General features: G+C 46.7%; 1 protein-coding gene across 4 annotated transcripts in view; it reads left to right on the forward strand.

The window, feature by feature from the left end:
* The window catches only part of ABCC11 (ATP binding cassette subfamily C member 11), a 71,871-nt gene that overhangs the window by 54,654 nt on the left and 3,921 nt on the right, over positions 1-13,296 (forward strand). For all 4 annotated transcript variants that reach the window (XM_039242111.1, XM_039242126.1, XM_039242119.1 and 1 more), the window contains 5 exons: positions 5,026-5,115; positions 6,505-6,694; positions 7,988-8,147; positions 10,902-10,980; positions 11,681-11,794. In XM_039242111.1, the coding sequence (XP_039098042.1) occupies positions 5,026-5,115; positions 6,505-6,694; positions 7,988-8,147; positions 10,902-10,980; positions 11,681-11,794 (633 nt within the window). The remainder of the gene's footprint in view (positions 1-5,025; positions 5,116-6,504; positions 6,695-7,987; positions 8,148-10,901; positions 10,981-11,680; positions 11,795-13,296) is intronic.

Consider the following 13,296-nt stretch of genomic DNA (forward strand, 5'->3'; position numbering starts at 1 on the left):
CTTTTAAGTGCACAAGACTTGAAGAAGAGCACTTTGCCCCAGCCTTGCAGGCATATTCGGCCTGGGCACTGGTGCAACTGCCAGGAGAACCATGCTCTAGAGCACAGCCTTGGGGACTCAGAGTCAGGTCCTGGGTGGGTGGGGTCTCGGAATCTAATTTTAAAAGCAGGTTCTCTCTAGATGCTGGCGAGGATGTGGAGAAACGGGCACCCTCCTACACTGTTGGTGGGAATGTAAACTGGTGCAGCCCCTCTGGAAAACAGTGTGGAGGTTCCTCAGGAAATTAACAATAGAACTCCCCTATGACCCAGCAATAGCACTGCTAGGAATTTACCCAAGGGATACAGAAATGCTGATGCATAGGAGCACATGTACCCCAATGTCCATAGCAGCACTCTCCACAATAGCCAAAACATGGAAAGAGCCGAAGTGTCCATCAACAGATGAATGGATCAAGAAGATGTGGTTTATCTATACAATGGAATACTACATGGCAATGAGAAAGAATGAAATCTGGCCATGTGTAGCAACATGGATGGACCTTGAGGGTGTTATGCGGAGCAAAATAAGTCAGGCAGAGAAGGACAAATATCATATGTTTGCACGTATAGGAGGATTAGGAGGAACTTGACGGAGGAACAAGGGGGAGAAGAAGGGCGGAAATGGTGGGGGAAAGGGAGAGAGGCAAACCATGAGAGACTCTTGAATGCTGACAAAAACTGAGGGCTGATGGAGGTGGGAGGGAGGGGGAGATGGGCATGGAGGAGGGCACTCGTGGGGATGAGCACTGAGTGTTATGTGGAAACTAATTTGACAATAAACTATTTGTAAAAAAAAAAAAANGGGGAAAGGGAGAGAGGCAAACCATGAGAGACTCTTGAATGCTGACAAAAACTGAGGACTGATGGATGTGGGAGGGAGGGGGAGATGGGCATGGAGGAGGGCACTCGTGGGGATGAGCACTGAGTGTTATGTGGAAACTAATTTGACAATAAACTATTTGTACAAAAAAAAAAAAAAAGCAGGTTCTCTAGGGGATTCTGATGTAGCAGTCTGCACAGCTCCTGGCCAGAGTTCCTCCACGCCCAGTACACTGGGGCATGACAGGGTCTAGCTGGCCAAGTTCATGTCTGTAGGGTCAGTCCTGTGGAAGGGCTAGCCACAAGGGCCGTGAAGCCAGAGGCTGGCTCTGCAGCCATCTGGGGGAACCCTGGTTACACAGTTCCAACTCCCCGAGAGGGTGCTCATTACCTGCCTTCTCTGTGGTCATGTGGTTTTCTCTCTAACTGGCTTTGGATCTCATGTGCCCCAAGGGTGAGGCATCTTTTGGGTATGCCAAGGGGGCTCCATCTTGCTCATATTGAGCCCTTGCAGCAGGTATGTATTTGCACAAACGTGCAATCCTGTACATGCACAGCCATGCCTGTGTCTGCGGAACCTTCCCCAGGCACCCAGGCCATGCAGAGGGCTGTGCCGTGCTCACGCTCACAGACAGCTGACCAGTGCAACAACATGGAATGTACTGGACACTTGCACTGAGCTAGCACTTTGCTAGGTGCTTGTTGTGCTTTCTTGCATTGAATTTTTTTTTTCTGAGAGAGAGAGAGAGAGAGAGAGAGAGAGAGACAGCGTGAGCAGGGAAGGGGCAGAGAGAGAGGGAGACACAGAAGCTGAAGCAGGCTCTAGGCTCTGAGCTGGCTGTCAGCACAGAGCCCGACGCGGGGCTCGAACCCATGATCATGACCTAAGCGAAAGTCAGACGCTTAACCGACTAAGCCATGCAGGCGCCCCTCTTGCATTGAATTCTTACCACATTCCATGAGCTATAGTGAAGTGGTTAAGCTTGTGTGGTTTGAAATGTGGGTTTGGGCCAGGCTCTGCCCATTATTAGCTGTGTGACTTTGGGAAGCCTCTTACCCTCCTTGTGGCTGGGACTCCTCATTTTGTAAAACTGAGATAATACAAGTTCCAAAATTATAGATTTGTGAGGCATGTTTATAAACATGAGGACTAATGCATGTTAAACACCCAGGATAGTGCTTGGCCCAGAATAGATGCTCAGTAAATGTTAGCTGTTATTGTTCTTTGCTTACAGAGAGGAAACCAGAGCTTCCGAATTCAGTAACTTGCTCTGGGTCCCACCGCTAGTGAGAGACAGGTTTGTCCCTAGTGGATCACATTCATCTCTTCTCTCTCTCTCCCTTTCTCTGACACACACATGCATGCATGCACACGCGCGGACACACATGTACCAGTCCAGAGTTGCCACCAAACCTTCCAAAAGTCTGGGGAGAAGCACCACACTGGTGTCATAGGGGGCTTTGAGTCACTATGGCCAGATATATCTCCTGGTTCCCCTATGACATGGGCCAGGGGGGCAAAGCTTGGGACAATGTTGTCATGTGCTGGCCCAGGCAGGGGGGGCGGGGGCTCATCTCTCCCAAGGTGCACTGTGCACATGAAGCACCTCTCAAACATCTCCCCAGCTTGTTCCATCACAGAAAACTAGTGAGGAGTTTGCTGGAGGCCTGACTGCTTCAAAATGGCCCTGGATTGATTTTTTCTTCTCAGTGTCTGCTGCCCTTTTCAAGTGTCTCATCCCTCTGGGTAGCAACCTGGAAGCCTCCTCCCCTCACCTCCAAGCCCCTTCTGTCCACTTTCTACCTTCTCACCAGAGTGACCTTCAGTTACAGTTTTCCTGATGTCCTGCCTTGTTTAGAGCTCTCAGAGATTCCCTGTCTCCTTATGCCAAACCTAAGCTGTGGACCATGCCCTCAGGCCCCTCAAATCTGGCCTCATGACCCCAGCATACATCTCTCCTCTGGGCACACTGTTGCCTTGCTGACCTCTGCACGCACTCTCAGTGAAATTATGTTTCAAGCTTTGGGTGGCAGGAATCAGACACCATGTTGCTTTGCAACCTTAAGAACTGTAAATAATTGAGATGTTCCTGGCCTCCAGCCACCAAGCCCTAGAACCAGTTCAAAATGGCAGTTTTGAGACTTACTATGTGATGTATCCAGAAGGCTGGGGTAGGCTTTTCTTTGTTAATTTAGGACCTAGCATGAATCCATGAGCATTCTATCTTTTTGCCCTGGCATCCACAGCCTGGCTTCATCCTCAGGATTGTCAATTCAGGGTCACAAAATGGCTGTCGCAGCCCCAAGCAACACATCCTCACACAATAACCACCAAAAGTTAGAGAGGAGAGAACTTTTTTGTGCCCTGCTATAAGAACAAGGAGCAGCTTCCCCGAATACTCCCTTCTGACTCCTCTTCCTGCTTCATTTGTCGGAATTGTAGCATGGCTCACACCTAAACCCGTCAATGACAAGAGCAGTGGAGTTAACCAAGTCTGCCAAGAGCACCAGGCTGCCAGATACCTGAGCATAATGGGGGATGTGCTAGCAAGGAAGAAAGAAGGGACCAGCTACTGACTAGGCAGCCAGCCATGTCTGATAAACTGACTGGAGGAAAGGCAGTCTCCCTCGGCTCCTTTCCCACTGTCAGTGTCATTCATTATGACATCCACCTTCTCTGACTTCTAAAATTTTTTTTTAATGTTTTATTTATTTCTAGGAGAGAGAGAGAGAGACAGCGTGAGCAGGGGAGGGTCAGAGAGAGAGGGAGTCACAGACTGAAACAGGCTCCAGGCTCTGAGCTGGCAGTCAGCACAGAGCCCGACGCGGGGCTCGAACCCACGAACCGCGAGATCATGACCTAAGCGAAAGTCAGATGCTTAACCGACTAAGCCACCCAGGCACCCCAACCTTCTCTGACTTCTAAAGGGCTTTCCTTCCCCTACCCATACTCTCTGCTCCAGTCATAGACCAATGGCATGCAAGCCCCTGGATATACCCCACTACTTAACTACTTTCAGGACTTTGTCCCCTCTCTATGGAACGCCCTTCTCCACTCATTTTTAACTTGCTAAATCCCACCTCTGCTTAAAACGAAACCCCTATGCCAATTGCTTCAGGAGGCCTTCACTGTGGTCCTTTTCGGGAAAGGGGACCTTGCCTGGGGGCTCTAATGGCTCCCCAATGCCTCCCATGGTGAAGCCCATCCTTCTGTGCTGCCATTCTCTATGGACCCATCTGTCTCCCCACAGCTTCTTGAGGGCAGGGCCTGGGTCTGTTGCACTTTGGGGCACAGATCCTGGATTGGCACATGCCATACAGGCCTCAGGAAGTGTGCTGAATGAATGTATAATGACCTTGTTGTCCAGCACCCTCTGTGTGGCCTGTTTGCCTACATGTTGGACCAGGGGGATGGGAGGAATGAAGATTGGGGTCCCCGTCTCAGCTCTGCTTCCAAGTCCCAGGGGATTCTGTATATGTCATTTCCTCTTCTGGGCCTCAGTTGTCCTCATCTGTGCTGCCTCCCATTCCTGAGAGTTCCTGAGACTCCTCTTCCCCTGGGTTTCCCTAAAGGCAAGGCTGGAAACAAGGACTTGGGTGTAGGCAGATTATTTGGGAGGTTGTAAGAAGCACAGGAAAGGAGGAACTCCATTATGGGCAAGTGCCATTGAGATTACTGTTCTGGGTCACTAGCTCTCAACTCTACAGGCACCTCCGGAGAAGCATATAGGATGCTCCCTGGATTGACCCCAAAGGCTGAGGGACAGGAGCCTTCATCTCCTGGCTCCTTTCCCCATTATTTGAAAGGTGGCCCACAGGACTTTCACTCCCCTGTGTTTTGGGGCTGCAACTGTGCATGGATAGAGGGGGCTCCTGTGGTGTGAGTAAAGGTTTTGAGTAGAAAGCAGAAATACACACAGAGGGTACTTGAGGTGGGATAGTGTCAGTGGTGTCTCATGGAGAACTGCCTGCTATCATGCGGCTAACCTCAGATATGGGCTTGAGGGGTGGGGAGCACCAAAGTTATCTGCTCCACTCTTGTAAGGAAATTGTCTTGGTTGAGAAATCACTCAGGGAGAATGGTGATGAGTAGGTTTTTAGGGGCATTGAAATCCTAAGTACACCCCCGTTAGCTTCTTGACCTGATGCTTCTCCTTCACTGCAGCTGGCGTCCAACTTCCAGGCCACTGCCAGGATTGGTTCAGAGACAGAGGCATACTTCACTTCTGCAGAAAGGATGCTGCAGTACATGAAGGTGGGATGCAGGTCTGGGTTTGGTGTGGGGAGCTCTGGAAGTTTTCACACCCATGCCTTCCATGACCTCAGCTTCCATGACCTCTGCAAGCTCCAGCACCCCAGAGGTCCTGAGGCTTTTTCAAGGGGCAACTGTGGCCCATGGCCCTTCCTACCCATCTTCCCTGTACCTGTGGATGTCATTTCTTAGAAACTCTTCCATATCCTATGGCCCATTTTCATCACATACCCCACTGCTTTCCTGGATATAGAGAGAATAATCTGCCCTTTTTAGAAATGAGAGTTTTGCCCAAGTATAAAAACAATAATAATGTCAATAATAATTGGAATTATTATTATTGCTTCTATTTGTGTTAGAATAGTTAAGAACATAGATTTTAGAGCCAGATCACCTGGGTTCAAATCCAAGCTTTGCCACTTGAGACAGCTATGTAAACTGGGGACAGATCAACATATCTATTCATTGGGTTATTACAAAGATTAAATAACACAATATGTAAAGCACTTAGCATAATGCCTGGCCCACAGTAAAGCTTCAATATTTTTATATATAGATTATCTCATGGAAGCACAAAACAATTTTATACAGTTGATTGAATTACTATCCCCATTTTCTGGAGAAGGAAACTGAGAGTTGGCCAGACTGAGGAACCCTGCTTAAGATTGCACAGCCAGGGACTGGCAGAGCCTTTAAAACCAGTTCTCTGGACCCTGTCAATAGGAGCAGAATTTGTGAATCACAGAACTTTGATTTAACATGAAAGGATGCTATTGTACATCACACCTGTGGTGAAGAGCTTACGGTCAGGTGACTGTGCTTCTTTTCCATCATTTGGGCCTCAGGACTGTGTTTGATTCAGTTGTGGTCTTGGAGTCGGGCAGCCATGGTCTGAGTCCTCATCCACTCTGTGATCATATTAAATAAGTCATTTGACCTGTTTGAGCCTCTATTTCCTTGCCTGTGAAATGCATCTAAAATTACCTACCTTATCGATGAGGATAGAGGCAGCATTAGTCTACACAAGGCTGCTAAGCTATAAAACATGCCACACAGGGGTCAGTTAACTTTGGTGCCCTTATTGTCACTGTTCTAGATTCTATTTCCTTAGAGCCTCACATAATAAATTAGAAGACGTTCTCTATGTTAATAACAAGGGGGCTAGCTAAGTGGTTTCTCACTCTTTGTGGATAAAATTATGTGTATATCAGGTGAGTGGGACAGGATGTTCCTCTTGGAGTGCTCCTCTGATTACACAGCCAGTGGCTTCATCTCAGTGTGAGACAGGCTGAGGTGGGTTACACACCCAACAGCTGGAGGCCAGTGGGTCAGCAGAGGATGGGCAGAGATTAATGATTAGTATTGATTTCTTTTTCTTTTTTCAAAAATGAGATGTGTGTCCCCGAGGCTCCTTTACACACGGAAGGTATGAGCTGTCCTCCTGGGTGGCCACAGCATGGAGAAATAACATTCCAGGATTATCAGATGAAATACAGAGACAACACACCCATTATCCTTAATGGCATCAACCTGACAATTCATGGCCAAGAAGTGGTGGGCATCGTGGGAAGGACAGGCTCTGGTGAGTGGAGTCTCCTGGGGCACCCCCTGTCCTCAACTTTGACCTGTGGGTGTTGGACTCATTTCCATGTGTTTACTCAGTGACCCCACAGATATTTACTGGGTCCTTGTTTTATACCATGCGCTGGTGAACAAAATTCAAAGTCCTGCTATCATGGGATTCCACTGGAAAAGATAGGTGTTAAGCCATCAAATAAGTAAATAAATAAGGTAATTACAGATTGTGGAGAATGTCATGGAAGAGTAATGCGGTTGGGCTCTGGTGAGCTCTGGTGGCCTGGGCCCCAAGATCAACATTGAGCTGAGTCAGGAAGGATGAACAGGGTGCAGAGAAGGAGCGCTTCAAGTAAGAGGCAATACAGGGCTCTGCAAGGGTGAAGAGCAGGGCCAGGAGTGAAGTCTGGGTCCCACTTCTCCTTCCTTCTCACCATTCCTAGACCTCTCTTATTAGCCTCCTTCTTTGCCCTCTCCTTTCTGACTTCTTTCCCTCCCTGCCTCTCCTATTACTTCTGGGAGGTCTGGTCCAAGTGTAGCTCCCTCCTATTTTTGCATTGTTCAGAGACACTGCTCAGCCTTGATTCTTACCCCATCCTTGTGTGCCTAGGTGCTGCCTCCACCAGGTAGCCCTCCAGGAAGACAAGCGCCTTCATGGGTCTCCACCTCTTCTGGCCCCCTGCAGGCCTTGCACTCCTGCTAGGTGAAGAGCTTCCACCTGTATTCTTTAGTGCGTCCTTCCCTTCCTACTTCTTGCCTGCAATTGGCCTGAGAGGGCTGCAGTCTGATGTAGAGAAGCTACTATGGGTCTGGGGTGTGATGAAGGAGGGTGGGAAGGGCAGAGTGTTGCACTGGAGAGCACTGTTCTCTCTCAAAGAAGCAGCCACACTCAGCTCTGGCTGCTTGTTAGATGGGAGGATGTGGGACCAGTGTTGCCAGTTCTAGGTTTCAAGAAGAGCATGCAATTTGAATTTCTGTACATAGGATCTTTGGAGTTTTTTAATGCTGGCAAAAAATGTAAAAAATAACAGTAGCACTGTGCATGTGAAACAATATATAAATGGCTGGATTTAACCCAGGGGCTCCAGTTGTGCCCTCTGATCTGGGCTGTAAGAAAGCTGCTCATGGTGTGGGACACTACTTGCAGCAGAGACTCCACTCCTCTTCTGCTCTCTCAGGGCTCAGGATAACAAAGGATGGACCATGGAGGGGAGCAGGTCAGGTGTGAATCCAGGTGTGGCCTGTGCTGCCTCTAGTGCGGACCAGGAAAGTGAGGCCCTGCTTGTTTCTTGCCCAACAGGGAAATCCTCCTTGGGAGTGGCTCTCTTCCGCTTGGTGGAGGCTGCAGCAGGCCGGATTCTCATCGATGGTGTGGACATCAGCAGCATTGGCCTGGAGGACCTGCGGTCCAGGTTCTCGGTTATCCCTCAAGATCCTGTCCTGCTCTCAGGAACCATCAGGTGCAGCAGAAGATGGGGGGGCAGGACCAGGCTGCCAGAGCTGAGCTGTCTTTGGGTTGCTGGTGCCCAAAGCCTCAGTTTTGGGGCCTCTGAGCTCTCCTTGGCAAGTTGGGCCACTCACTGAGACTCACTGAAGTGTCCCTGAAGATTGAATGAAGCCCTGATATACACAAGAGCACTTTGTAAACTGTAATGTGGTAAAAAAAAAAATCAAGGCTTAATTTTTATTTTTAAAAAACCTGATGGGATTGGACAGAATTCAATTCACCATTAAGCATTTACATTGTGGCTACCACTATATTCTTTTAATGTTTAGACGTGCCTTATTCTCTTCTCTCCACCCACTGGAGAAAGCTGATGGGGGCCTGTTAGGTTGGACATTAGGACATATTTCTTCACAGTCCAGGCAGAGGAAAAGTGAGAAATATTCCAGGCAGTTCAGTCAGCAAAGCAAATAGAACTGGATCTTTCAACCTCTTCATCTTTCAATTTCCTCAGATGTTAACTCTGGGACTAAACTTTATCCAGATTCACATTCCTACTTAACAGTGCACGTTAGCTATGTGGGAATATCAGGGCATGGAAATTGAAGAAGTCTAATGCATTAAAAATTAAGCTAGATCCCTCATGTTTCAGGGATATTTAAGGGGCATTATCAGAGGCAAGTCAATAAACTGACCCCTAGAGCTCTGTTCAATCATATATTCATTTGTTTATTATTCTTTCCTCTGTCCCTTCCCCTCCTTGCTTCCTTCCTCCCTCCTGCCTCCTTCCTTCTCTCCCTCCAATTCCCTTCTTCCTTCTTTCCTTCTTTCCTCCAACTCCTTTCTTTCTCCCTCTCCTTTCCTCCCTCTTCTTCTTTCTTCCTTCCTTCTTTATTTCCTTCCTTCCTTCCTTCCTTCTTTCCTCCCCCCTCCCTTCTTTCATTCATTTAATTTGGCTTTTCTGGGCTTTTCCTAGGTCCAGACATTGTGCTAGGACCTGAGGACGCTCTGGTGAATGATCGCTGCCCATGTTCCCCCCGAGGAGTTCAGAGTGTAGTCATGCAGGGGGAGGGAGAGGAGGGGAAGGGGTGGTGCAGAGACATAAGAACCAACAGATTATAATACAATGGGGTATTTGCCAGATCAGAGATTATGAACAAAGTGCCAAAGGAGCCCAGAAGTAGGTCAAATAGCTCTAATTGGGTGAATCCAGAAAGCCTCCAAAGAGGAAGGGACATTTGAGCAGAGTCTTATAGGATAAGTAGGAGCTTGCCTGGGAGAAGAAGGGGAAGAAAGTCCTTCTAGGGGAAGTGCATAGTATGTGCACAAACAGGGAACTTTAAAATGGTTGTGTTAGGGGAATGAGATAATATTTGGTGATATATCTCCATGCTAAGCTAGAACCTGGACAAATCTATTGCACCTTGGTATAGGAGGAGTAAAAATATGAATTAACATTTTTTGAGCACTTATATGTGCTAGCCCATGCTTTAATGTTCTGTCTCATTTAACTGTCACCACAACCCTACCCTACGGGGTAGGCACTACTGTTATCCCTCCTTTATAAGGGAAGACACTGGACTTAGAGAGGAAAAGTGACTTGTTTCAGGAGACACACAAGTAAATGGTAAAGATGAGGTATAACCCCAAGTAGTTTCACCCTTTAACAGTGCTTGCAGCAGGGACAAGTGTGGACTAGAATAGAGAAGACTTGGGTTCTCTATCCTATAGTTTCATCTACCTCTGAGTGTCTCTGATTCCAGCCTGTTTCTCAGACTGACTTGTGGTGTGATCTTGAACAAACATTCGACACTGATAAACCATAATATTCCCATCAATGAAAGGGGTATATCCATCCCTTGAGGGGAAAGGGTGTCAGTGAGGCCGTCTATGAAAATGTTTTGGAGACTATCAAATACCATGCAAATAAGACATTTTACCTCCTCCTTCTTTACTACAATCTAGCCCTACACACAAAATGTGTGTGACTGCTAAAACTGGGGAAAGATAAAGCAGAGATTAAGAATAGGGTTTGATCAGGGGCACCAGGCTGGTTCAGTCAGTTAAGCGTCTGACTTCAGCTCAGGTCATGATCTCGCAGTTTGTGAGCTTGTGAGTTTGAGCCTCACATTGGGCTGACAGTTCAGAGCCTGGAGCCTGCTTCAGATTCTTGTCTCTCTCTTCCCCTCCCCTGCTTGTGCTCTGTCTCTATCTCTCAAAAATAAATAAAACATTAAAAAATATTTTAGAGAAAAAGAATAGATTTTAATTGGGACTGAGTGGTTGCATAACAGAGAAGAATTAATAATGTCGCCCATGCCAAATGGAAGTGCAAACCTTAATGGGTGTGAAGTCCAGATAGATCCCAACCTGATGTTGCTTGTATGATCAACTGGGATTTTTTTCACGGCAAAAGACAGAAAAAGCAATCCCACCACAGTGAGATACCACTTCAGTCCTACTGGGATGACTATAATGAAAAAAAGAAAAAGGAAAAAGGAACATAAGAAGTGTTGGTGAGGATGTTGAGAAATTGGAACTCATGTTCACTGCTGGTGGGAATATAAAATGGTACAGCCTCTGTGGAAAACAATTTGGTAGTTCCTCAAAAGTTAAATGTGTAATTACCATATGATCTAGCAATTCTTCTTCTAGGTAGATACCAAAAAGAGTTGAAAGCAGGACTTGAGCAAATATTTGTATATCAGTGTTATACACACTGTTTAATGGTTGCATGTGGTTATGGAATACTTCTCTTCCTCTATGGCAGATTCAACCTAGACCCTTTTGACTGCTATACAGATGAGCAGATATGGAATGTCTTGGACACGACATTCCTGAGAATGACAGTAAGTAGCTCCAAGACCTGATTCTTAGTCTTAGCCTGCCTCTTCAACAGTGGTGCTTCTTGTACCTCTGGGGTTCATCTTGCGTGATATGCTAGATGCTGCCATTTTGGGGCAGAGGTAAAATAATCTCATGGAGATGAGATTATTTTGGAATCCTAAATAAAGTCTGATGTCACTGATGACACCAACAGTGAGCCAAGCACATTCTAGGCTCAGGGGACACAGCAAAGGCAAAGTAGGTAAGGCGTTTGCCCTCCTGGTGCTTACATTCACTGGGAGATAAACACAACAAATAAACGGACACATAAGATACTTTCAGGTAGTGGTAATTGCTGTAAAGGTAGTAATGAGAACAACAGTTACTTCAGTCAGGGAGCTGCTCTTCTACGTGGAATGGCCAAGCAAGGCCTCTTTAAAGATGGAACATTTGAGCTGAGATCATATATTGAGGGGGCAGTAGAGGGCAGATCTTCGAGAGAACATTCCAGCACAGGAACTAGCATATACAAAGACCCTGAGATGGGAATGAAAGGTGCACAGGTAAGGAAGAGAAACATCAGTGACTGGAGTATAGAGAGGCAAGGAGTATTACAAAGTGTGACGGGGCAGGTCTGTTGGGGCCACGTTAGGTCTCACCCCACAGTGGCTTACATGCCCACATGCCTATGTAGTCTACATCTCATTTTCTCTGATATTACAGGTCTCAAAATTACCCCAAGGACTGCAAGCAGAAGTTGTGGAAAGTGGCAAAAACTTCTCTGTTGGGGAGAGGCAGCTGTTCTGCATTGCAAGAGCAGTCCTTCGCAAGTCCAAGGTGAGACCACGGAATGGCAATGGGAAGCCCAGTTTGAGTAATCACACTAGCTGTTTCCCTCTCTATCTCCATGGGACAGTGGGTGCTATGCTATATATCCTTTCCACAAATACCCAAAGGGCTTCCTCATGTCACTGATTGCCATTCTGCCCATATCTATGGTATGGGAGAGGAGTGTGGGGGGCACTCAGACTGGGCTCTCTCAAACCTTGATACCCTGCAGCTAAGCTGAATGATCCACTGTTACAACTAAATCATGATGCGTTTCCCTTGCAAAAAGTTAAAGTTTAGAAGCTTATTAACTTAATAGTTGCCTATCATATATTCTTATTAAAACTTGGATGTAAGACATTCTCTTGTGTTTTTGTTTGTTTGTTTTGTTTTCTTGAGAGAGAAAGAGCACAAGTAAGTGAGGGGCAGAGAGAGAGAGAGAGAGAAGTCAGGCCCACCTGAAGTGGGGCTCATGCTCACCGCAAAGTGGGGCTTGAGCTTACCCAATGCAGGACTCAGACTCATGAAACATGAGATCATGAACTGAGCTGAAGCCAGGTGCTTACACGACAGAGCCACCCAGGCACTCTCCTTTGTCTTTATTACAGTTGGAAATCAGATGATAGCTGTTCCAGGACAAATTAATTAATTAAATTTCAAGTGTAGAATTTAGTGATTTGTCACTTACATATAACACCCGGTACTCACCACAACAAGTGAGAAGTGCCCTTCTCAATACCCATCATGCATTTAACTCATTCCCCTGCTCACCTCCCCTCCTGCAACCCTCAAGTTTGTTCTTTACAGTTAAGAGTCTATTTTCTGGTTTGCCTCTTTCTTTTTTCCCCCAGGTTCATCTGCTTTTTTTCTTAAATTCCACATGTGAATGAAATCATATGGTATTTGTCTTATTCTGATTGATTTATTTCATTTAGCACAATATTTTTTTTACAAATATTTTATTGTCAAGTAGGTTTCCACATAACACCTAGTGCTCATCCCCACAAGTGCCCTCCTCCATGCCCATCTCCCCCCTCCCCTCCCACACCCATCAATCCTCAGTTTGTCCTCAGCATTCAAGAGTCTCTCATAGTTTGCCTCTCTCCCTCTCCCCCACCACTTCCCCCCTTTCTCTCCCCCATGGTCCTCCGTTAAGTTCCTCCTAATCCTCCTATACGTGCAAACATATGATATTTGTCCTTCTCTGCCTGACTTATTTCGCTCAGCACAACACCCTCAAGGTCCATCCATGTTGCTACACATGGCCAGATTTCATTCTTTCTCATTGCCATGTAGTATTCCATCGTATAGATAAACCACATCTTCTTGATCCATTCATCTGTTGATGGACACTTAGGCTCTTTCCATGTTTTGGCTATTGTTGAGAGTAGTGTTATGAACATTGGGGTACATGTGCTCCTATGCATCAGCACTCCTGTATCCCTTGGGTAAATTCCTAGCAGTGCTATTGCTGGGTCATAGGGAGTTCTATTGTTAATTTTTTGAGAAAC

This window comes from Hyaena hyaena, unplaced genomic scaffold, assembly GCF_003009895.1.
Source record: "Hyaena hyaena isolate Hyena2069 unplaced genomic scaffold, ASM300989v1 scaffold_7, whole genome shotgun sequence".
NCBI lineage: Eukaryota > Metazoa > Chordata > Mammalia > Carnivora > Hyaenidae > Hyaena > Hyaena hyaena.